General features: G+C 41.4%; 2 protein-coding genes across 7 annotated transcripts in view; one reads left to right on the top strand and one right to left on the bottom strand.

The window, feature by feature from the left end:
* The first annotated feature begins 172 nt into the window (after nucleotides 1–172).
* On the top strand, nucleotides 173–8,255 carry LOC136433787 (Na(+)/citrate cotransporter-like). Its single transcript, XM_066426298.1, has 11 exons — nucleotides 173–270; nucleotides 456–522; nucleotides 785–936; nucleotides 1,379–1,498; nucleotides 1,813–1,908; nucleotides 2,234–2,359; nucleotides 2,699–2,796; nucleotides 3,142–3,257; nucleotides 4,634–4,795; nucleotides 5,163–5,300; nucleotides 5,858–8,255. The coding sequence occupies exons 1-11, from the start codon at nucleotides 173–175 to the stop codon at nucleotides 6,026–6,028; spliced, it is 1,344 nt and encodes a 447-aa protein (XP_066282395.1). The 3' UTR covers nucleotides 6,029–8,255.
* LOC136433786 (serine/threonine-protein phosphatase 2A 56 kDa regulatory subunit gamma isoform-like) overlaps nucleotides 7,480–25,159 on the bottom strand; it is a 34,993-nt gene continuing 17,313 nt past the window's right edge. For 3 of the 6 annotated variants that reach the window (XM_066426292.1, XM_066426293.1, XM_066426297.1), the window contains 11 exons: nucleotides 24,294–24,386; nucleotides 22,779–22,909; nucleotides 20,883–20,942; nucleotides 16,209–16,371; nucleotides 15,661–15,711; nucleotides 14,550–14,669; nucleotides 13,784–13,911; nucleotides 13,070–13,171; nucleotides 12,463–12,535; nucleotides 11,163–11,288; nucleotides 7,480–9,371 (listed from right to left, as the gene is read on the bottom strand). In XM_066426292.1, coding sequence (XP_066282389.1) covers nucleotides 9,228–9,371; nucleotides 11,163–11,288; nucleotides 12,463–12,535; nucleotides 13,070–13,171; nucleotides 13,784–13,911; nucleotides 14,550–14,669; nucleotides 15,661–15,711; nucleotides 16,209–16,371; nucleotides 20,883–20,942; nucleotides 22,779–22,909; nucleotides 24,294–24,386 — 1,191 coding nt within the window. In that variant the 3' untranslated portion in view covers nucleotides 7,480–9,227. Of the gene's footprint in view, nucleotides 9,372–10,234; nucleotides 10,266–11,162; nucleotides 11,289–12,462; nucleotides 12,536–13,069; nucleotides 13,172–13,783; nucleotides 13,912–14,549; nucleotides 14,670–15,660; nucleotides 15,712–16,208; nucleotides 16,372–20,882; nucleotides 20,943–22,778; nucleotides 22,910–24,293; nucleotides 24,387–25,159 lie in introns of all 6 variants that reach the window. The other 3 variants (XM_066426294.1, XM_066426296.1, XM_066426295.1) reach the window with 3 other exon arrangements.

Here is a 25,159-nt window from a genome sequence, read left to right as displayed (position 1 = left end):
TGGTGTGCTAGGCTTTGGTATTTTGCGCTCTGCCCAACACATTGAGGGTTCCATCAGTGCAGCAGGATACAAGTTGATATTTCGTTTTCCCCCAACACACCACACCGACAGTCTTTATCAGATAGCATCCCTTAACGAGCGTGTCTTAGTTTGACAATCTTTGTTTGTACGCATGAGCTTTATGTTCAACTTAATATTAAATTTCACAGGCACAAGTAACGACTTGGAGTTACAAGAGGTCAAGACAGACGACCCGTCAGCCGCTAAGGAGTAAGGACACCAAGAACTGATGTCTCTTAACTTCTACCTCTCGACACTTCCTATCTATGTGCTGTTTCTCCCCGACCCTTTTAGTTTTGCTTAGTAGATCTTTCTGTAGATACAGTCCTGATTTGTAAGTCCCTTACTTTGTAAATGTCTCCTGTAATCTAACTGATCTTCCCCTATGAATCCAGACGTCGACGCACGACTCCTATCGACGATACGGCGGCTAGTTCTGTAGAAGTGATTGTGGAAAACAAGGTATATATATTTAGGTACAAGATACTATTCATAGAAATATGTCTCAATATCTATATTGATACACGTACACGGAAATGTTTTAAAAAGTGTGAAGTCGTCTGTGAATGTGAGACTACGTATCTCACCAGACGTCCTGTCAACATTCGAGAACGTAATTTGTGCTTATAATTACATGCACACATTTGAAAACACGATCGTTGACGGAGATGACGTATGTGATGCAAGTAGATTTCGTGGGTCTGAATGGGTCTGTTGCATCCAGGAGCCGGCAGTCGTGGACGAGAAAACGAGAAGACGCCGTGACCGGAGAGACAAGGGGCTCCTCCTGTGCGTCTGTCAGGCCGCCAACATCGGCGGGATCGCCAGCCTCACCGGCACCAGCCCAAACCTCGTCTGCGCCAGGGAAATGGACGCGTGAGTTGCGCAATCTGCGTCTTGTTTGTTCGTTTGTTTGTTTGTTTGTTTGTTTGTTTGTTTGTTCGCATGACCGGTAAACCGAAGATTGATAGGTTTTATACATTCACATCCGGATGGACTCTTGACTCCGTTGATAAGTACGGTGGGTTCTTCAGGCGTGTCTATCCTCAAACACGGGATGGAAACGAAAACAAGGATTACATCATAACATATGACGTTTCTCGCTGATAGGAAAACATTTTTACACAGTCCTGTGAATAAGCGATCCATACCACAATCTGAATGAAAACCCAAAAGAAATAAAGTCTTATCTGATTGTCTTCTGAAAAGACACAAAAAAACCCCTTTCCAGTACAAACTTTTTGCTGTTCTGTCAGCAACTCCACGCATTGATGGCATTGAATGATGTTTAACCCTAGCTTTCTCACATTGGTTTCAGACAATTCCCTGACGGCCCCGGTATTGACTTCGCTACCTGGTTCTTCTTCGGTTTCCCGACCATGGTGCTTTGCCTCGTACTTGCCTGGCTCTGCCTCAGTTTCATGTACTTCGGTTGCAGGTAAGCAAGTCAAGTGTTGCAAGATGTGGATAGTTAATGGTCAACATGTCACGATGTAGTTTCCAAAAGATTTGAATGGAAAGACTTGATAATAGATTAACAGCCCTCACATTAAAGGGTAGTCCCTGGGAGCCTAATCCTCTAGATGCATATGGTCATTAAATTTTCGTTTATGAAAAAAAAAACACTTCTCAAAATCAAACAGGCTCATTTGTCCATAACTCGAAACTCCAAACAAGGGTCAGTTATATTACAAGTCTCTTTTACCTCAGGTACTGAAATCTGAAACAACACATGATTCTGTCCTATTCCAGCCTCTGCACTGGTGGCTGCTCTTGCTGCCAGGGGAGGAGCCGATCCCGCAGACAGGACGCCATCACAAAGGCCTATGCAGAACTGGGGCCAATGACGTACGTACAGCTGCCGTTTAAGCTTGTCAGGAACCCCCCTTACTGGTAAACTCATGAGAAGTTCCTTTCATGTTTGCCTGTCCTTGGTGCTGAAATCATGGTGATACTTACCATCAAACACCTGAGAGTTTTCCAACAGAGGAGAGGGGTCGTAAATGGCGATAAGAGTTCAGCAAGTTTACTAATAGAAACTTGAGATTGGGGTTAACATATGTATCATTGTATTTTAATCATTGTTAACATTTTGGCAATATGTTTGATGTAATATGTAGATATGGGGTGTTTTGTGAAGATGACCAATAGACGTAAATCGCTGTTTGTCCAGATTTGCGGAAGGCGCTTCTCTGTTCCACTTCGCGCTGATGGTCCTGCTGTGGTTCTTCAGAGATCTCAGGTTCATCTCACTGGAGAGCGGCCGGCCGGCGGGATGGACGTACTTCTTTGTGCCAGGGTAAATACCAGCCTCCTTGGGAGGTCTACGACTTTGTCTTTTTTTGCGGCTGAGAATCTTCTTGTCGTGCCAAGACTGCCTTTGTTGGCAGGGCGCCTGAGTTCGGTTGTGCTATTTGGATGGCCGTTGCGACTCTTATAGGACGCCTTGTGCTTGAAGTACATTTTTCTTAGGTGGCCATGGTTTTACACTTGACACTGCGTGCGCACGCAAAAGACGCCCTCCGAGAGTCGCCACGCCCACGGCAACTGCTGGTATTCTCAAGTGTGAAATGCTGTCCTCAGATTGAATTTGAGAGTATCATGTAACGGAAACCTATCGCTAATGTTGATGTTCCAGGTATTTCACTGATGGAGCCGTGTGCATCACTGTAGCGTTCGCGCTCTTTTTCTTCCCATCGGAGAGACCACGGTTCATGTGTTGTCGCCCTTCGGACGGTAGGTGGTAATCTTTAAAACTTGGAACAAAACATCATATATACCACAATGAAAGCCAGTTGCTGAAACCCGAACAGTGGTCAAACGTGTCTTCCTCTGGGATCTATCGTCACAATGCATGTCTATAGGTGGCTTCCTAAACGTATTCATGATGTTGACTGGACATACATTCGTCATTCAGTAGTTACCAGACCTCGATCATGCACAGTAGGTGATAGGTGATATTGATATACCCTGTAATTACCATGTTAAAATCATTTCGCTTTCTGTATCTATAGTTGTTGAATACCTGACGAAAGCTCCTGTCAATAAAGTTGATATCATACTTTATCGCTTGATGTTCAGATGAGAGGACAGGGCCGGTTCCTGCGCTGCTGGACTGGCGCAGCTTCAGCGACAGGATGCCTTGGTTCGTGCCCTTCATCTTCGGTGGCGGTATTGCATTGGCAGGGGGCGTGACGGTAAGTTGCGCATGCTTTGTACTGTATACGTACATGTACACGGTCTAACTTTAGGTGTAAGCCTCAGGTGTCAAACCTCCGCATATAGAAGAACCCAACACACTTATTGAGAAGAGTAGGGGTACTCGGTGTGAAAAACGCGTGCCGTGACGAAGCGGCACTACAGTGCTTCGCTATCGAAAACACTTTACGCTTCGCTTCAGTCTGAGGTTGGCCGCTTTACGTATAACTTTACATGTGCACCTTACATGTACATGCCACTGATGAAAGACAGCGGATGCTGTCTGAAACGTCTGACCGTTTACAAAACGTATCCTGTTGCTTGAGTAATTTTCGTATACTTAGTCATCTCCTGGAGGCACACAGGCAAACACCCCTGTCCCTGGTGCCGAACACCATCCACACACAAATGAACACACCTGTCCCTGGTGCTGAACACACAGGTAAACACACCTGTCCTTTGTGCTGAACACCATCCACACACAGGTAAACACACCAGTCCGTTAGTGCTGAACACCACCCACACACAGGTAAACACACCTGTCCCTGGTGCCGAACACCATCCACACACAGGTAAACACACCTGTCCTTGGTGCTGAACACCATCCACACACAGGTAAACACACCTGTCCTTGGTGCTGAACACCATCCACACACAGGTAAACACACCAGTCCTTTAGTGCTGAACACCACCCACACACAGATAAATACACCTGTTCTTGGTGCTGAACGCCATCCACACATATGGTGGTTGACTGAAACGCCTGCCGGTCTAACCGTCATCGACGCACTTACATGTACCTGATGTATCGTGCAATAGTGCTGAGAAATGCCACTGAAGGACCAAAGAAACCTCTTCCGTTGTTACCGCTCTAGTAAACACCCCGACCAATCGAACCACGTGAATCGCATTGAAACTCAGATTCGTATCAGCCATTTCCCGACAAATCGCTTTCTAACTTGCGTTAACGACTACATCTCACCAAACAAACTCGCCAGTGAGATGGTGGAAGGTGTCAGCTTCCAAAAGACGTTTTCAGATTGACAATTTTGGCACTTTGGAAGTGATTGAATCCGCCCGCGATTTAACGTTTAGAGAAAATTAGTAGAAACTAGAAGTTAAATCGCGGGCGGATTAAATCACTTCCAAAGTGCCAAAATTGTCAATCTGAAAACGTCTTTTGGAAGCTGACACCTTCCACCATCTCACTGGCGAGTTTGTTTGGTGAGATGTAGTCGTTAACGCAAGTTAGAAAGCGATTTGTCGGGAAATGGCTGATACGAATCTGAGTTTCAATGCGAATCACGTGGTTCGATTGGTCGGGGTGGTAAAGTATCTGATCAGTTCTATAAAATGTGGCTGTTGACCCAAACAGGCCTCGGGTCTGGCGACCTGGCTGGGGGACCAGTTCTCCAAAGTGGACGGGCTGCCGGACTGGGCGCTGTTGCTGGTGATGTGCGCGGCTGTGGCGGCATTTACGGAGTTTGCCACAAACTCATCAGGACCGTCCATTCTCCTGCCCATACTGGCAAGGATGGTAATGTAAAGTACACTTTTGTCTTGCCATACACAATGAAAAATGCATTTCTTTGCATAACTCTGCATCAGAAGTTCCCATTCTTGTATGTACATCATTTCTGGGTATATCTTTTTCTAGTTGTAACGTTACATTTTAACCAGTGATGGCACCGATACTAGTATAGACGTATCGCTTCAATACGCTGTGTATTTCTCTTATGTGTGTTTGAAATATAGAAACCCAACTACCTTTTGTCTGTAGGGAGGTCGAATGCTCTTTCTGTCTGTAACATTCTTTGTTATCTATGATCAGATGCATAATCGCCAACAGTATGTTCCTCGTAGACTTGAGGGGAAAGACGGTTATCGTTCTCGTGTTTCCCCAGGCCGAGAGATTATGCATCAACCCCTACTACCTGATGGTGCCTGCCAGCATCTCCGCTTCTTTCTCCTTCATGTTACCCGTGGCCACCATGCCTAACGCCATCATCTACTCCTACGGGAAGCTGACGGTGCTGGACATGGTAATTCTCTACTCAGTACAGTCTTGAGTAAGGTTTTGATGCCCCGATGTCCAATCAGGTGCAAGCTTAGGTCCCTGTTACGCATCCAGGACCTTCCTACGATTTTACTCCCGGCCACTCTTCAACCAAGGTCGGTGCTGGGATTTAGGAGTAGCCTGGAATTCATCCTATTCTAGCTCCAGTTCACTCCTTTGATCGCATCCAAGCAGAATAATATTTCCCAAGTTTTATTTGTCAAAATGTTTGGGCGGCTGGCAAGGATGACTTGGCCATGAACACTTGACCTTTTCCGACCAAGTCCCAACGGTGCACCCAACCACAGATGACCTTGGTCATGACTAACTCCTAAACATGGTCTGGAGGAGATTGAGAGGCCATGTTCGGCTATGTGTGATGGGGGCTTTAACTATGTACATGTAATGTTTCAATCAAAAGCTATAGGCTGTAAACCCATGGCTTTCAATATCACAAAGTCAGGCTTTTAGATGACTGTGAGTACTTGTGCATTTTGCCATCTGTGGTAAATCTAGCCCATTTCTTGATCTGACATTTCTCAGATGAAGTCCGGTATCTGGCTGAACGTGCTGTGTCTCCTGGTCCTGATGCTGACCACGCACACGCTGGGGATCGCGGTGTACGGGGTGGACACCTTCCCCAGCTGGGCCACCTGTCTCAGGGACGGGGTTACCTCCATCAACACCACCATGGTAACAACACAGATGACATGATCAGTGTGAGGCAGGACGTTCAAGACATCACATTCATACTATGTTCCTCCACTTCATTCATTAAGTAATACGGAAAATTTCACATTCCTAATGGGTTTAGGCAAACCTTCATGCACAAATCCTATCGGTTCTTTCTTATACATCATTATAAAGAAGCTGAATATTCACATATTAGATTATAGCACTGAGAATAGCTGATATAGATACATTTGTATATCTATAAACATTTCTTCTGATTAGTTAGCCCAAATGGGGGGAAATGTACAAAAAAGGTCATCATTCATTCCTAGTGGAACTGACCGATATCTGTTTGGGCTTCATGTAACTCATGAAGCTGACCAGGCTTTCACTCAGTCCTGACACTGTCACTGATCCAATCGTATTGGGGGAGCCGTGGGGCTCTGTGGGTAGCTCAGCGAGCAAGCAAGATTGTTATCACTGCATCATAAATCATAATGAACGCAGTATTCGTGCATCAAATTGCATTGTCATGGTAGTGATGTAGTTTGTCCACTGAGCTACCCATAGTCATAGAGCCCTCGACTCCCAGTATGCAATGGGATCCATGAAAAGGTCTGTCAGAGAAGAGATTGCAAAGTAAAGTTTTACCAGTAGAGATCCCGATCAGTGTCTGTCAAGGACCAGGGTGCTATATGAATGTGTTAGGGTGATCTCCCATGTATAAATCCTCAATTTCAAGTCAATCCAGTGATCCCCAGTGACATGAATCTACTTTAAAAAGTTCTGTATTCTAAGGGAATACATTAAAATTTACAGACTCCATTTGGGATCTCTACTGACAGAATCTGCAATTCTTGCCTGACATGTGTATTGTATACATCAGTCACTCCATCATGTGGCCCTGCTAACCAGTCCATGCTGTGCAGATATGCGGAGTGTATTCTAGACTACCAAGTATAGCTGTGAGAAGTGTTCAATATTGCATGCCTTGTTTGGTTCATCTGAGCAACTTGTCTTGTATCATTGTGTGTATTTCTGTATCTGTATCAATATAGCCGTTATAACCGCCATTCAGCGTAACACACCAGCTATTTGGAAACCCTGTAGGGGCCAGGCAGTGTGATTATATGAACATGACATGTTGGAAATTGCGGTGTGCTTTACAACAGCCAATAGTAATGGTCAGGGCTGTCTCCAATTTTTTCCTTCCCACTCATTGTTTGGAAGCCGATTTTCTAAATTTTCCTTGTTGAATATGTCATTTAAGCTAAAAAAATTCATTTTCATCAGTTTTAGGTCATGAAATTGATATTTTTGGGACGGAAAGGGTTGATTTTTTCCCGTCCCAACAAGTAAATCTCTGTCCTGGGACGGAAGGACGGTTCCTGGAGACAGCCCTGGTAACGGTAGCCCATACAACAGTTAATGACGTGCAGCAGTGACTCATGGTAGACGCACCAATGTGGACAACTTGAAATGGAAGTGGAGCCTTCTATATACAGACATCTTTTTATTTAGTCTTCTGTTACTATTTTAGCATTCAATACATTGGACCACAGGTTGACAATCCAGCTCGATGCAAGTATACGTTTGTACAGGCTTTTTTTATTCGAGAAGGCAACATGGTCTATTCCAATGACCTCCAACCTCTAACCCCTGAATTGTTACAGAGGATCCTGGGAAAATACAGATGCCATTTTTTCTCTCTCTTTATCTCTTTCTCTAACAATATTCATCATTATGTACAAGTAGAACTAGTAGGGAAGCTTTTCCTTGTGACGTACAAGGACATAAAAGGGCTCTAAACTACCAACTTCATTACAAGTTGCTGGGTCGTCCTTACACAGCACAGAGATTTGTTTTGGGCAGAAAATAGCATCCGATATTTAGAACAATTATAACTTAATTCTTCTCCATCATCCAGCAAAGATTGACTGGTCCATGCCGCATTGGTTCCCCTTCTCCAGATTCTAGTTTAATTAAAGTGCACTCCTCACGTTCTGAGCTGTTAGGGGTATGTCAAATAATCCTGAGGAATAACAACATTTTGCTTTCTTTTACCATTGTCCTATCTCTCACCTACTGTGCATACAATGTACAATGTTCAATCGATACAAACCTTTGAAATGCAGCGTCATCAATACAAACATTAAAAATATTTTTTTCTACCTTTCAGGATTGCCAAGCCAAAGGTTTGTACACATTACACAATCACGACTTTTAGCAGAAAAACCCTCGTTGTTATTCCTCAGTTGTATCTTTTTTTTTTTCACAAAAGAACTGATAATAAATTGTCTTGGGAAAGTGTTCACACACCTCAATGTGCTATAGCTAAGTACATGTAATATATGGAGCTATGTCATTCTTGTACCAGTCCTTTTGAAAGGCAAACACAGGCCCTTACCTACTATCTTATAAGCAGCTATATTTTCTTTAGCAAGAAGGGAGTGCTGGGGAGGAGTACAATATACGGTGGCTACCAGACTCTCTATTAATTTTCTCTGTGGATCATACTGTGGCACTGTACTCAACTACTCTCTCTCCATAACCTTTTGTATTTGAAAAGCCCACATGGCATGCCATACAAACCACACAGTACAGAAACCATATGGGGGGAACAAAGGCATTACAGAAATTCAAAATCACAGACTTCCGAGACCGATACCATTTTAGAAGCCAATTTGAAAAGATAACAGAGGTTGAAGAAAATAATATCTAACTGTACTGGTTAGCAGATTGTATATCAAACACTTGGGTTACCAGTATTCATCACGACTAATATTGTGTGATTGAAAAAAATATAAGAACTGGCTTGGCTCTGATCAACAGTAAATGAAACACATACATTACGGAACCCAAGCTCACTGCAATGATAATAATCATATCGATAAGGTTACGGTCACTGGCAAGAAAATTACGTTTGTTTTTTCATGGACATCTCATATGTACACTTACACAGACATTCAAATTTCGGTGACAAGAAAAAAGCAGTACTCGTAAAGGGCACAGAAACTAAAACATAACGGGCCAGGGTCTGTTCCGACAACTCCTGTTCCCACTACAGAAAACAGATTAGGTATTAACTAAGGTGCATGGCCGCGAACACAGGAGTACACACGCTACTATGGTACGAGTGGCGGAATGCTACCATACGAAATGTCTCTGAGGAACGATTACAATAGAAGAGAACGAAGAGGAAAGGATAAGAGCCTGTATAACATGCAGACAGACTGGGCGTTCAGCTGGTTTCGGGGGAGGTAGTGAGGTAATCGTCGGCACGTTTGTGATCGGACAAAGCTCGCAGGGTCAGGGAGTCATGGGGGAGCTCCGACTTCCGGCGTGGCAGCATCTTCTTCAAATCTCTACCCCTACTGACTCCAGCCTGCAGGAGGAGTACACAACATGTCAGCACAAAACAACTTCTGTTTTCCACTTCAAGGCTTAAAGTAAAAGCAGCTTAACTATGCATCTATCTAGAATGACACCTTTTCCACATAATTCTACTTAGATTATATATGTATCTTATGAAGTCAGTGTAATGAAATAAAGGCTTTAAGTTAAGAAGCTAAACTAAGCATTTATCTAGAATTACACCTTTTCCCATGACTACAGATTGTAGCAAGTATGGTTGAATAAAGGCTTAAAGTTAAGCAGCTAAGCTATGCATCGAACTAGAATGACAACTTTTCTACATGATTCTACATGTACATAGATTATAGCTAGCGTGGTTAAATAAAGGCTTCAAGTTAAGCAGCTGAGCTGTACATCTATCTAAAACAACATCTTCTTTTCTACACCACCACCCTAGTGTAACTAGTGTGGTCAAATATTTGAAATGTTTGACGTTTCATTCTTTCGAGTATGCAAAGGGAAACCAATGCATTTAAGCAACAACAGAAAATATGCGCTAATGAAAGTTTCAGCTTAAGTGCTCTATTCCCATTGTGCTAAAAGTGATGTAAGAATAAGATGACATGTAAGTCAAAAATTCTACTGTCTGGAAAAAACTATTCATAAAAACAAATGCTAGGGAGGCAAGCTTCTAGGCTGGCAGGACCAGTGAATTGTAATATCGCGTGTCCTGCAAACTTGGAAGAGCTAGCTGCCAAGGAGAAACAGCAAGACTACAGAAAAAAAAGCCATTTGTCAAGAGGAGGACAGCAACAGTAGGAGCAAAACTAAACGAATCAAGAGGCAAAATCAGATCAAAATCGCAGAGGAAGGAAGTGGGGAAAAGTCTCTCACCCGATAACCGATGACGCCCAACATTGTTCTTCTGTTCATCAAAACAGAAAGATAGAAGAAGGTTGATGACAATACAGGTTGGATGGCGGGATTGGTTGGTTGGTACGGTACATGGAGGTAGCCAGGAGAGGGGGACAAAGAGAGAGAAAAGGGAGAATCACTGCACTGAAACACGTCACTCAACATTGCAGCATGGCACACAGAAACTCCAAAGTCATAAGGACACAGCATACCAATGCACAATATCACGACAATTGAGCAGAAGTAGCAACACTTAGCACATGGCTAGCAATACAACTGGCGGGATGGATGGAACACATTTTTAACCTTCTCCCTGCTGAAGTAAAGCGTTTGGCACCAAATTTGTATTGGTTACGGCATTAAGCAGCAGGGAGAGGGCATGAAGCCTCTCTGGCTTCAAACTTAATCAGAAATATGGCAACCAGCATAACGTTTATCAACTGATGAATTCTCCTGGCTGACTTTTTCTTATCTAACCCTGTATGTATACTAAACAGTGGCACTGTCCTACATCGGAAGAAAGATTTAAAGTCTACATGTCATCCTTGTCACCTGGAAGAGGGAAGTGGAAAGCCTTCTACAAGTCACAGAATTATTTTGGTCTGTTCAAAGTCAGCCTGATATTTTGGAATCCTCCATTCCTATCTGAAGACACTTTTTGGATATACAGTGTGTCTGCACAGAAAAAGCATCCCAATGATACCTCACTCCTCCGTCCATATGGAGTCAGGCATAAGCCTTTAAGTTGCACCAGAAAGTACACAATTGCCTAACGTAGTCAAGAAGGAGGTTATGATAGCAATTTCTTTCAAAATTTTGTTCATCACATTCATGACTAGATGTCAGAGCTGCACAGAGAGGCAGAGACGGTTTGAGTCGGCAGCACTTTGTGAGGGTTTAGGCCCACCTGTCCTCTTTCATTCATTTTGTCTAAGGACAGCTCCGCATCGTCCTTGGCGTCTGTTTCCATGGCAACGGACCCGCTGCTGCCAGGGGAATGCGGTAGCCTAGAGTTTTCAAGATACCCGTCGCACTGTGGGGGAGAAACACACAGGCGTGGTGTTAGCTGGGATCGCCAGAAGTTTGTCCAAAACACGGATATCTGTGCCTCCACCAAATTTGTTACTGTGTATTTCTGTGTGAGGTTTAAAATGTGAAGGAATAACCTGTGCACATGATGATGATCTTCGTTCTAGGCGCTTAAAAACAATCACATCAAATGTCATGTTTAGATGCAAATAGCAATATTGGTTTGGAAGGGACTTCATAGATACCGGTATGCCAGCAATAAACAGCTTTTCATTTTTCAGTTTGTACTTTCAAGGACATTGTATGGCCTGGTGAACTACAGGACAAAATATTAGAGCTCAGCTCTAACTCAATTTCCACTTTGCAAGGGAAAGCCTCTTTGAAAGGGAAAGGAGCAGCACTCCATCTATGTCACATTTGTGCTCTCAGATCAGGCTGACTGAATGAAGAAAACCGCCCATTACAGGAGCAGTGAGCCAGACGGGGACTTCAGCGCTGAAGGCTTGCTCACCCCTCTCCAGGATGACACGGACAAGGGAAGGTACGCAGAATGGCAGCAGGAGTAAGATTGACAGAAAGGGAAAAATGTAGTCATCAGTTTTTACGAAACGCTGCTTGCAGAAGCCAATGGAGGGCAGGCTATGCTGGAGCAGCAGGTATAAGGGAGTGTGAAATGCCAAATGCTGCTCCTCTCCCTCTCACTGGTTATTTCCAAAACTGTACAATTCAGAAGCTACTAAAGTACCTTTTTGTCGATCAGTCTTTTGAAGCAGTATTTTCTTTTCATATCACGGCTCGAAATAATTTTTTTCTGCATGCTTGCAGCACTGGTGCAGACGCCATTCAAAATCCCCTGCACCAGACAAGTCTACTTGCACCAATCAGTTTCTTTCCCTGTTTGCCAATGATTTTTCTGGCTTGGTTGGAATATTTCAGAAGAACGGATCCTGTGTAGAAACCTTTTCAATACTTTGTTTGGTGGTATCACAACTCCAGGTGGTATTTCGAGCCCTGCATATGTTAACATATTGTGATTTCCTTTATCCACACCGACCCAAGAATAACCTCACCTTAAGGACAGACATTTCCACATGTAAAGTAGCAAAGACAAGACTGGGAAGAGAGAACCGTTCAAACCTCACACGAGAAAAGCAGGTGGGCAGGCTGACAGTACTTACCATAGGGTTGGTCTGAGCTATGTGTTCTATCCTATCCCAAGCCTCTTCTCTTTCCCTAACCTTTTCTTTTTCTCTGGAAAAGCACAGCAAGATCGTTAGTACATGTATCTGGCAACCTTTCAGAAGTAGGCTGCAAAATGGAAAACTATTCTATGTCAGGAATGGTATCATTATCACACAAATTCACAAACTTTGGATCACGAAGCATTTCTTACATTTCCATCATTACGAAGAAGAGAAAAGAAACCAAATCCACACACTTCTAGATTGTAATATTCACACTAGGCTGTGTGCTTGTTAACTTTTCCTTTATTCTGTACTTAGCACATTGGCAGAAGATTCACAATAAAGGTTTTCGTTAACTTATCTATCAATCAACATTATTATAATTCTACACACAGGTGATTGTTTTTAGCCATAAAAGTAAAGGTTCTTTGAAAAGTTGTCCTGAAACAAAGTTAAACTGTAATTTCCAATGCAATTGGAAAATGGAACTTGTCCAAAATTTTCACTAAACAGCAACAGTCTTTGTCTGATTGGGTAAGAAATTACGTTAGAAATTTTGTTTCAGAAACACATTTCAAGATACGAACAGTTGTTGACTCACTTTTGTCTCTCAGCTTTGTACCGTTGGGTACAGTCGTCAAACAACTTCTGGTTCATCTCCATAAACAGCTTTAAAGCATTGTAGATCAGGCCATGGATTGTCCTACAGGAGACCAAACAACAACAATCAACTCTCAGATGCTTACTCTTGTCTTCCACAGTTTTGGAAAAAAAAACACGTTAAAAATGCACAAGTCAGTCACATTCTTTAATCTCCTCTCCATGAAGCAGATATATCATTTTCACTAGATGTGTGTCTGTATTCCTGTGGACAAGGGTTCAATGTAGTTGCTGTGCTTGATGATACTTAGTACATTGGTGGGTGTAGTGACCTAGAGGATACATGTCATTTGTGGGCCTCCTAGCAACTTTCCTTGATACTGCAGCAGAAGTTTTCCAGTTGTTAAATCTTCTCTTCTGGATGTGTCGATAGTATGGTCTTGTTAAAACATGGAGTATATCTACCTATGAAGTACATCTTTGGGCAGACTCTAGAAACTTCTATTCACTTAATTCCACCAGGTCACATATAACCACCAGCCTGAAAAAAGTGTTTTAAGAGATCTTCAATGCAACGTCCCTCAGTAAGATGCACTCCAAGCTGTGCCTGGAGGTATTGCACTAGAGATCTCTCAAAGTTCAAACACACTGTTTTTCAAAGTGGGAGATACATGTAACCTAGCAGATAAATGCATTAAGGAGTAAAGCTACTCACTTGTTCCAGTGCGTTTTGGAGTTCTTGTAGAGAGCTGGGAACATGATGGGAAGTATGACCTGAGCGTTGTCACTGATCAAACTCATTATGTACTCGTTGTTCCAGTAATACAACGCCCGTTCTGCTACCTGTGGGAATGAAGGATTACAAAAAAATCTTCATGAGACACAATGGTGTGTGTAACACATTACAGTCATATATCCACTAATATTAGTAATAGTTTTCTACGGTTGGTAAATAAATCGGCAATTCAGTTCTTTGTAGTGATCATTCTGACTTTCTTGTGTTTCATTTTTAAAATTCCCAACAGCCTTTCAGGTTTTGTCTTTTCTCGTGATTTCAATGTACAATTTAGAAACATTCAGAAACATTAAAACTTCCAAACTCTGGAGTTGATAACAAGCTGGGGTGTAACATCATATCTAACCAATTCAAACCATAGATGGAATTGCACAGAATTACTGTAAATGCAGAAAAGTTTGCGGTGGTTTCATGTCCGTGGTTTCACTCTTAACTGTGAACTTAAAACCACCGCAAAAAGCCATTCCACTGTGTGACTGTAGGGCTACTATTGTTTCAAACGCGAACTCAAAACCACCGCGAACACTCTATTTTCTCCCTACCGCGAAATTAAATCCCAGCGAACACTTCTGCATTTACAGTATAATCATAGAATTAACAGCTGACGACTACTAAGTTTTAACAAATATACGTGCTACTGCTGTATAAAAAAGGGGAATATCAAACTTGTAGAGGCCACACCGACCTGGAAATGTGGACTGGAGACACACCCTGCCAGCTGTCTGAAGAGGGGGACCATAACCTTCTGGAACTCAGAGGGCTCAATCACGTCTAGGATTTCCTCTAATTCATTCAGGAACATTACCTGGAGGCAAGAACAGACGTCACGTAAGAGCTTGAGACATACAGTGGGGTTTTTTCTCCAGCTGTTTTAATTAGTCACTGATGAAAAATAGCAGATGCTGTCTTAAATGTCTGACTGTTTCAAAATTTTATCCAGTAACTGTCTTTTTGCGTCTCTTATTACCTGGATGTCTAACCTTCATCAACATACAGTGCTTTTGTCAATGAAGGTTAGACATCCAGGTAGTAAGATACGTAAGGTAACAGTCACTCAAGTAATGGGATAGATTTTGGAAACGGTCGCTGCTTTTTAGTCAGTGACTGAACAAGAATTGGGTGCTCTGGACAAATAGCAGAGTTTTGGATAAATAGCTGGTGAACTCCAAATTCTGGTTCAGTCACTGACGAAACGCAGGCCATTTACAAAATTATCCATTTGCCTGAATAACTGTTATCTTCCGTATACATATACAAGTACAGTACTTTCAATAAACCATGTGACATCATCTGATGTCGTGACAATCTATATATAACTGCAGACATCATATTTCCCACATCCACCCCCACACTACCTCGAGGCACGTTGCTAGACGGAACACTTGAAGTGCAAATCACGAGGCTGTGCGTGTGAAATCAACTGCCAGGGCTTGAAATGATTATTTCCACATTGAAAATTACAGCGGCCATCTCTCTACAGAGCACACCATACATTATTCAACAACCAATTCTCTCCATAAGACACATTACTCCCACAAAAGCGTTGTGTCAATTAAGCCTTACTAGTGCTCAATTCAGATCTGGGAGTGCATTACACATTCTAGGATTAACTAAATAGCTAACCCTGAGAGGTTTTGAAATAGTATGGCACATACATGCAACAATAGATTAGTTAAGGGTTTGAAGTTGACTTTAAGCAGACGAGAAATTGTAATGTAACATCGCAAGGTAGATTGTTAAAAACAGAATAAAGAAAGATCTGTTCAGTCTTGAAGGTTGCTCAATTGATAACTTACCTCTTTTGGACTATGGACCTTTGGCCAGAACTTTAGTAGTCCCATTATTACCTGTAGGAACACAACAAGCAGTCAGATCAGGGGCAGAAGATGAAATTTTATGTCTTTACTTGGGTGAGACAATGTCTTAAACTTACATAAAGGTCTTCTAAAATTGTGGTTACAAATGATATAACAAGAGAAGCTAGATACAAGAAGTGAAGGAAATAAAGTGTTTTGTTCGTTTGCTTGTTCATTCATACAAAAATTCTAAATGTGGAGTAATGAAATGTATTGAATAAAACAAATTGCAGGAGAAAAGAAGTCTAAAAAGGCTTATGCTAAGCCCTCTTCCTTTAAACAAATACCAATGACACTATTTCTCCAATGAATCAGAACATAGATCTGTAAGCTGAAAGTATTTCTCACAAACATGCAAATGAGTTCACGGGTAGGAGGTAGGAGATTCATAATAAACAATAAATAGTCATAAATCATAATTTGAAGGAAAACATATTGGGAAAAGGTTGGGCGAGTAACCGACAGGGTAGGACATAAGAAGTACTCACTGGTTCTGTAAGACTAGCATCCTTCTCTAGGAACTGGACTACACAGTAGGCCAGCTGGGGATGGTAGACGCTGAGAGACTTGACCTTGTGGAGGGGCAGCAGGACCTTCAGTAAGAACACCTTATGTTCCTCCTTCAGCGGCAGCGCAAACCCATTGATTATACTGCAGAGGGACAAGAACATCAGGCACGGTAAATCATGAAGCTCTCCCCACAAACTTGTCACACCGGGAACATCTGCTCTGTCTTGAATTGCCTTACTCCGTACTACTAGGCCTGTTTCAACCACAAACTTGCACAAACACCGCCTTCCACCTCTTCACCTTATGTTCTTCCTTCAGCGGCAGCGCAAACCCATTGATTATACTGCAAAAAGGACAGGAATATCAGCTTTAAGTAGATGTACATATCAATTAACCAATAACTAATAGCGACACTGTAGTTTGTTTGTTTGTTTGTTTTATTAGGATCTCCATTAGTGGTACACTATTCTTCCTGGAGTCCGAACATTAAAAAGCAAATACAGTTTATACTTATACAATAAATAAGGTAAGTAAAGTAAAGTAAAGTAAAGTAAACAAAAATAAATGTAGTAAAACTAAAGATAATCGGGAGAGGCCAGAGGTCAAGAGTAGGTGTCAATGGCAGGGTTTGACCAAATAACATGGAAACCATGCCTGTACAAAATATCTTGAACAAGAACAATCAATCTAGCTCTTGTTCTACTGTAGTGCATGCTCTCTTGACAATTCTATCATTAGGTAGGTTGTGTAGTCTAAGCCAATATTACAAGTTGTGAATATATAGAATACAACACGGGGTATTCCGTATCACCCGAGGTACCAGCCCGACCGCGGGTCCTACGGCCGCCGGGCGATCCTCCCCACGGTCGGGCTGGGACCAAGGGTGATGCGGAATACACCGTGTTGTATTTTATTTATGTCATACTAAAAAAAAAAAAACATTTCAATGCGAAATGCGACTAAAGTTGAGAGAGTTTTGTGTCCTCGAACATAAAACTGTAACAGCATTGATTCCAACCTCCGAATTCTGTATTCGAACTTTTGACGGCAGCGGTGCGCTCGAAATGCATTCTAAATATTCTACGGACGCCCGTGTGATACAACTCTAGAACACTTTGTGTACGATAGTTATCACACGGTCCGGAACACCCGTATCAGGCCCAGGCATGACATAATGTATAATATGTGCTATTGATATACATAATCATGTATCCATCTATTCGGATTATTTTACCTCATTATCTTGGTATCTGTTTCAATGTAATAAGAAAATGGGAGAGGACAAAGTACAATAGCCTATTAGGCTCCCCCCCTCCCGACTCATGTTGTTTTCCATCATAATCATAATCTGTTAATGTACCCTATCTTTAAAATGTATGCACATAATTAATAAAGGAATACGAACTGAGAATCTCTCAAACTTTCAAAAGAGCACTTACTATTCCCAAGTATTCTTCTTCATAGTAACTCACAGCTGTTTACATTGGTGCAGTGGTTACAAGAATGAAGTAGGGTTACTTCCTTTTCATACTAACTAACCATTGTAACAGTTATGTCTGTGTATAACACATAAAGGAATCAAACCACCACATGTGAAGTGTACATTATGAGGGGCTATATCAAGCCTTTTCTTAATCACCAGTATTATTGGAAGGAATGGACTTAGAGACAAGCTCAACAATTTGTCACCAGGGAGATTCTCTCAGCATGTGATGAAACACATCTACTGTAAATTCATTTAGTTTCGTGGTAGTTTATTATTTCGTAGAAGAAGGGAAAATTATGTTTTTCTGTGTTCTAAATTCGTGACTGAAACAGTACAGCACAGTAGTCATCCATAATGACAAACGGCATATTCGCAGCAACATGACTTTGTGGTTGAGAAGTCACCGCGAAAATAAAACGACCATAAAATTTTCAACATTTAAAGTAGTACGGGTCTGTCATCTGCAAGCTGTGGGATCTTGACTGACGGCTACACTATCAATGATCCTAATGAATGCCACAATGCAGAACTGCCATATCAATAAACCACCACCAGCACACAAAAGACCGAGAGAAAACACCCTCAGGTAAATTTGGCAACAGATGCACGGTGTATCACCTGGCAACTTCACTGGAACAACAGACGAGCTTCTAACAATTGAGATAGATGTACTGTACATAACGTATATCATAAATTCTGTCTTGCTGTCACTTGCCCAATTTTATCATAAATTCTGTCTTGCTGTCACATTGCCCAATTTGTAATATTTCAACGCATGAAAGTGAAAAAGATGATCACACTTTGCACACCGTAGCCTATCTGGAATCAGTCTTGTGAGGAATAATATGTTGTAATTCAAATTCACACTTCCACTCCAATTCTCCCATGGCCCTGACCTCCCTTACACAGAAAGGTCATCTACGAAACCAACTGTGAGAAAAGCCTCCTGGCGGGAATAGAAACGGAAAAAACAAACAGGAACAGAGACATATTTTCTAATTTGACAGTGACTGTTTCTGCGCTTGATGATCAGGATTTTGTTGGACCTAAAATTTTTAAATAAAATAAAAAAACTTAGATGTTGATAGTAACCAGTGACTGTTGTATTATATAGCCTTGGGACATGGCTTAGCTGAATCCACTTTTTTTCATCAAGCTACCTCACAATGAAATTAACAAGGTGAGATAATCTTTTACTGCACCAATAATTTAAGAGGATAAAAACAACACCAGGTGTTACATGTACATGCTAAGGGTGTTTGTGAAAAAATGGCACAATGGTAGCCTGGGTGCCATCTAAACTGACTAGGATGGTACACAGCTTGGCACAGTGGTGTAGAGGCCTAAACTGTTTAAAGAATTCTGCTGTAGGGCATGTCTCTCTGCTACTGGCAGCTGACAACTCCCTCTGGCAGCCAACCAAGGGTACTACTGACCCTACTGCCTACAGCCATCTCCCATTCAAACTCACCAGCAAAAGTAACTTGCATATCATTTTGACATGTACATTTGTGTGTGGGAAACAACGTGACCAACACAACCATCGCTGTGCCTTCCAAAGCAAACAGGAGCTGTGATCCCCACATTATACTCCTGTCAGTAAACACACCACAACATAAATCAAGAGGCTCAGCCTATAACATTACCTATTTGTCACATTGTTAACATTGGCCTTCAACTGTGAACATGATTATATACACAGAGACCTTGGTAATACAACAGTGTGTCAACTTAGTCAAAACATGTTTACACAAGACGGGCTCGAAATACCCAGCTGTAACCTGCACTCAGCAGAAGAAAATTAGGGATTGCAGGTAAAAATAAAAACAATTTTGTATGTCAAAAGAAAAATGGGTTGGGTGTTATGAATAAAAAAATTGCAACTAAGAAGAAGTGTACTAAAGCCTGTAGTACATGACTCAACTTCACAATTCACTAGGGCACAGTATGACTTACAGATAAATATGAGACGATGCTTATTATAAAATCATATGCTCTAATTCACATCGTATAAAGCACCTTAAATTAGTTTTACATTTACCATTTCCAAGCTGTACAAAATTACATAAATATTTTTAAAACCTGCAAAATTTTTTTTCTAATTGCAAGTACATGTACCGGTAAAATTTCTGCTGACCCACAAAATTGCAGAAACTAAAAAACATTAACATTTTGAGCCCTGACGAGCCTGGCCATTATCAGTGTTTGCTTTACTGACTACATTCATCTCCTGACAAAGTACAACACTGCAGCACACTTTGTGACGCATGTCCAACTGTCTACAATAAAAATGCTAACATCCTAAAAACACAAGCAACTTACTAAATCAGGAAAGAGGGGCGCAGCCCAGCGCCCCCTTGTTGAATTCAGATTTTAGCTTAATATCCAGCATACAGCATTCCCTCAGCGGTTGATTCTATCCATAAATACATAGAATTCGCTCCCTTGCCTGTGTGTGCTCCCTCTTGTTTAATTTTTCTAGAAAAACCCGACTTACTATCTGCATAGTGTAAGTTTTGAAATGTTTGCTGCGTTTTTTACGTTCATGGTTTTTGCGGTGACCTCTCGCCATAAACTTTTCACTGCAAACTAAACTTCTGCCGTTTATTGTGTTACTACTGTTGTTTCAGCTGTGAACTCCAGATTTCCACAGTGCCACCAACTTAAAATCGATTTAGAGTACTTTTATCAATTGATACACACTGGTCAAACCTTTATCCAAGGGATTTAACTATCTGTAGATCCCTGCTGCTAGGCAAAGTGACTGATTCTAATATTGTAAGTCCTGCCTCAATTCAGCTGTATCATGCGGATGCTATGGTATTGAATGTGATCTTCCAAATGACAGTTACTCAAGCAACAGTGGATAAAATTTTGAAACAGTCAAACATTTTAGAGAGCATCTGCTGTCTTTTGTCAGTGACTATATAAAGGGAATGTGATCTTATTTAAATAAATAAACCAGTCATTCATTCATTCATTCATTCATTAATCCAACAATTAAGCATTACATGCCTATGGTTCAAACTGTGTTCAACATGAAGGACCCACTAGTCTAAAAAGATTGTGGCTGTGTGCAATTCTCATGGGCAACCTGATACTTCCACATAGGTTTGTTGAAAGGAAGACCAAGAGGCAGATTTAAAGGCTTAAGACACAAACTCACCTTCCCAAGACCTCTAGAAGTTCTGCTATGCCGTTGTGGTGTTCTGTTTCATATATAAACCTGCAAAACAAAAGGAGTAGACATTGGCTTAGGGGGAAGCTACGTGACTGGAATTCTACCTCTGTCAGTCATACACAATAATAGACATACTTGTGTCTTTAGGAAGCAATTGATTTTTTTCACCTAACACAAAGGGCACACGGCTGTACCACAAGTGTATATGTCAAGCACTCGTGCATGGAAAGGACAAAAATGGAGACAAGGTTGCAAGCAAAAATTTGTGCCGCTATGCCAGGATGTTTCAAACTACAGAGAAAATAAGAAAATTGGTAGGTATGTCGTAAAACTAAGACTTCAGTGTTGTAACTGTTCTTTACATAAACTCTAAATGATGGAGTTTGGCAAAATCACTGGAAATCATCACTGCGTTAAACAATGATGCAGAGTCACAGACATGGGAATTATCCCTTATGCCAATTACGGATGTTTCCTGTCACAGGAACCGTCCATAATTGGTACAAGGGATATTATCAAGCATTTCCCACAGTGATCACTGTAATTGTAGTGTGAGAAATATCAAACCACTTTAAGCTGAAGCATTTAGTGGCATTTGTTCCTACTGTTGGCTGCAGACATGAATGCAACTGTTGTGCCATACTAAATGTCATAATGGTTTTTATCAGAACACTAACTGCATTTCCTCATTGTAACTATGCAACAAGGGGCAATTTGGCATCTGCACCAGTCACGACTAGCATGTTTTTTACCCTCACATTAGCATTGACCCCAAATGTCATGTATGAAATTTGTGGCTCTTTTCTTAGACCACTTATTGTACACTTCCTTAGGCCACACCAATTTAATTAATTGGTTAACAAATTTTTTTTTTAATTTTAGCAAAAAAAAGATCATAAAAACAGAAGGCTGGGGTAAATAATTTGCACCTGACCATGTTCACACCCTAAAACTGTGTGCACCAAAGTACAAACTTTCCTCTGAGATTCTGTTTTCATGTTGATTTTGGAATTTGACAGTCTTTCAAAAAATCTGTTAACCAAGAAATTAAATTGGTGTGGCCTTATTGTAACTATGCGATGGGGTAATTTGGCATTTGAGCAGTCACGACCGCCGCAATTCTGCGAGAAGCATGAATATACCGCGCCTGTAATTGCCAGCAGGTGAATTGCCAAAAGGGCTTGAAATACCAGTCCTGCATGTGCAGATGAGTACATGTACAGGAAAATTTTGTGTTGTGCACATATTTCTGATATCTACCTGCATTTAATCTGTACCAGCCTTTAAGCTAATACTGCGTACATAAATCTGAGTGTGTGAATTTGCTGTATGTAACTCATTGTTAATAACCTACAGACAAGGAATTGAAATGGTTTCTTAAAAGTTTGCAGTTTCATACTTCATAAAACCTATTGCAAGAACCGACCAGGAAATAAAAGATGATTCAGTGCCTATAACACTGAACTGATAGTGATCCCATAGAAGAACATATTAGTAGCTCAGAGGCAGGAGAAGAGTTGTCTCCAGCTTTTAATTTGTTCCATCCCACTCGTTGTGTGGGAGCCAATTTTGTTCATTAATTTTTGTTGCTAAATCCATCATTTTAAGGTGTCACATTTGAATACACAATCAGTTACTTGGTTAACTGAAGGGACCACCCTAAAGATTGATACATGTGAATAGATAAAATACATACATTTCATGTCATGAAGTTCAGATCTTTTTGACAGATGGGGTAAGATTTCTTTCCATCCCAAGAAGCAAATTTGTAACCCGGGAAGGAGGAAGGGTCGGGTCCTGGAGACCGCTCAGGGGCAGGATACTAACCTCCACCATGTCTACCCCCATGGCGGTACTAAATCAAGGGACAAATTCAATTACCTATAAAATATGTTATTGATCTGTTTTCTGATGTAAGCCCTGAGCCCGAGGAATTTGCCGTAGATGCGATGCAGCGTCGTTTTCAAGAAATCCCGCTCCCGAGGATCTTCACTGTCGAATAGGTCCAGCAGCTGTGAGGAGGGAAGGAAATAAACATTGCAATTGTTACCTGCAAGTTTGTGTGCCAATGGACTAATTGCAAGTAACATGAAAAAGACAAACAAATAATGATGTAGAACATGGCATGTGCATACTGTAGTCTAGACATTCTAATTCATTGGCTTTGACTTCTTTTTCTGAGACACTGTAGGACGAAGGATTCTACTTTTTCTGTAATGTAAGAGGAGAGCAGTTTTCTTTTCGTCTGTTAACACGGAGTAATTAGGAAGGAATTTGGTGGCCTCTTTAAAGGACTCCTTTCTGTCGCGATCATAAAGGGACGGATTGAAATAAAATGCATTTCGTCTTCTACCACCACAACATGTATGAATGACTAGGAAGAATAAACGTTGATGGCTCCCTTGCTAATTTGTGATCCGATGGTGGTTAGGGCCATCAGCCCTGTAACCACAAACCATGGTCATAAATGAGCTATGACGTCATACACTCCCAGTCTTGTTATAGGACGAATAATCCCGTCAGAGCAGTCTCTACTCTCTCCAGCTTTAACATCTCCCACTCAATGTTAGGGAGCCCACCTTGTTGATTATCGTTGTTTAATCTTTCAGGCTAACCGAAATGCATTTTGACATGGCCTGGAGACGGCCTTGCATCAGAGTCAAAATACAATATTTTCCCACTATTCCTGACCATGCAAAAACAATAATTATTCTACCATCAAAATTCCACATATCATAAAAGAAGTGTGTAACTTTGTCTTCCACTGTCTCAAAAGAAGAAGTCAGATGTAATTACAAAACTAGCTTGATGTATATTTAAGAATGTAATATACAGTAGAAAGGAGCTCTTAATATCAATGTATTCTACAACATTCATCATGATTACATCTGCTACATTAAGTTGTAATTAGCCTCTGGGTGTGGATTTGCAATAAACCTACCGTCATTATATACTGTACATTCCTCCTCAGTTAATAACTGATTGTACAGCAAGATTAAACAATAATTTACAACACAATGGGTAAACAAGAATTACCGTAAAATTTTGAGTAGATCCCATTCTTCCATTATGTTGGAACTCATAGTTCAACCCTGCTTTCAGGAGTATTCTACCAACACAGGTTAACTTTCAATCTAAACTAACAACTGAATTTGGTGTCATATAAGCCCACACAAGCAAAACATGTAAATACAGCTTCATTCATCTATCAATTCATTCATTCATTCATTCATTCATTCATCCACTCTCTCTCAAACATTCACTGGCTACCTCACTCACTCACATACTCACTCACTCACTCACTCACTCACTCACTCACTCACTCACTCACTCACTCACTCACTCACTCACTCACTCACTCACTCACCATCCCCACCCAAAGATGCGGGCACCCACCTGTAAAACAAACTTCTGGTCTATGTACTTCTTGGCTGTGTTTGGTTGGAAGTCGGGGGACTCCAGGAACCTCAGAAAGAACTCATAAACGATCTGAAACAAGAGAGATGACAGAACTCTCGGTGATTCCTCCTTGAAGACGACACCCGACACTTCGTGGGCAGACTGACGTCAGTCCTGCACTTTAAACGACGGCACAGAGCCGCCCCAGCGGCAAACTGACGTCAAAGACACATGGGAAGTATTACATGGGTCTGTCTGGGCGTGTGGATAAGTCTTCTCCATGTGTCCTCTGCCAACCTTTCCTCATCGCTATGCGAACTGTCTTATCTGTTCCAGCGCCGCAGAAGGGTTCTTCACGCTAAAGCATCACATGTCTACTTGATTGAATAGCCCTGTGACAGCAGCACGCATTTCCCAATTTGTCAATGTTAAAAACAGTCCTGTTTGGTGACACCCTCCCAACGTCTGACATTTTGAACAGGTACTGGGTAAAGACTGTATATTCAGCACCACTACACAATCCATCATGATCATATCTTTGGGTTGTATATGTCGTGTGCCTTGTAAGGACATTATAATCAAATAACATCACATCAACGTTAATGGTATCTGTAGTGGTTATCTGTATTGCACAAAACAATTTGTCCTTTTGGTACCCTCAGTTTTACATTACTGGTATCCAACTGTGCCAAAAACAATGTATCAGTGCCTTTTCTCATCAAAGTAAGTAACTGTTACATGTAAGTGATGTGGCTGTACATACACTTGAAGGTCCCTCCAATCAAGTTTAAATTTAAAAGAATCATTAGCCCAAATCTCTTCAGTTTTTTCTCCTTCATGGTTAATTCATGGTGAAAATGGGA

The sequence above is a fragment of the Branchiostoma lanceolatum genome, chromosome 4 (assembly GCF_035083965.1).
Source record: "Branchiostoma lanceolatum isolate klBraLanc5 chromosome 4, klBraLanc5.hap2, whole genome shotgun sequence".
NCBI classification, from domain to species: domain Eukaryota; kingdom Metazoa; phylum Chordata; class Leptocardii; order Amphioxiformes; family Branchiostomatidae; genus Branchiostoma; species Branchiostoma lanceolatum.
This window is presented reverse-complemented; position numbering and strand designations above follow the sequence as displayed.

What these genes read in the sequence shown, in the direction of transcription:
- LOC136433787 (XM_066426298.1), top strand. Translation starts at nt 173, where the DNA reads ATGAGCTTTATGTTCAACTTAATATTAAATTTCACAGGCACAAGTAAC. An exon ending in TTCATGTACTTCGGTTGCAG is followed by an intron (nt 1,499 to 1,812) that starts GTAAGCAAGTCA and finishes GTCCTATTCCAG; the next exon opens with CCTCTGCACTGGTGGCTGCT. An exon ending in CATTGGCAGGGGGCGTGACG is followed by an intron (nt 3,258 to 4,633) that starts GTAAGTTGCGCA and finishes TGACCCAAACAG; the next exon opens with GCCTCGGGTCTGGCGACCTG.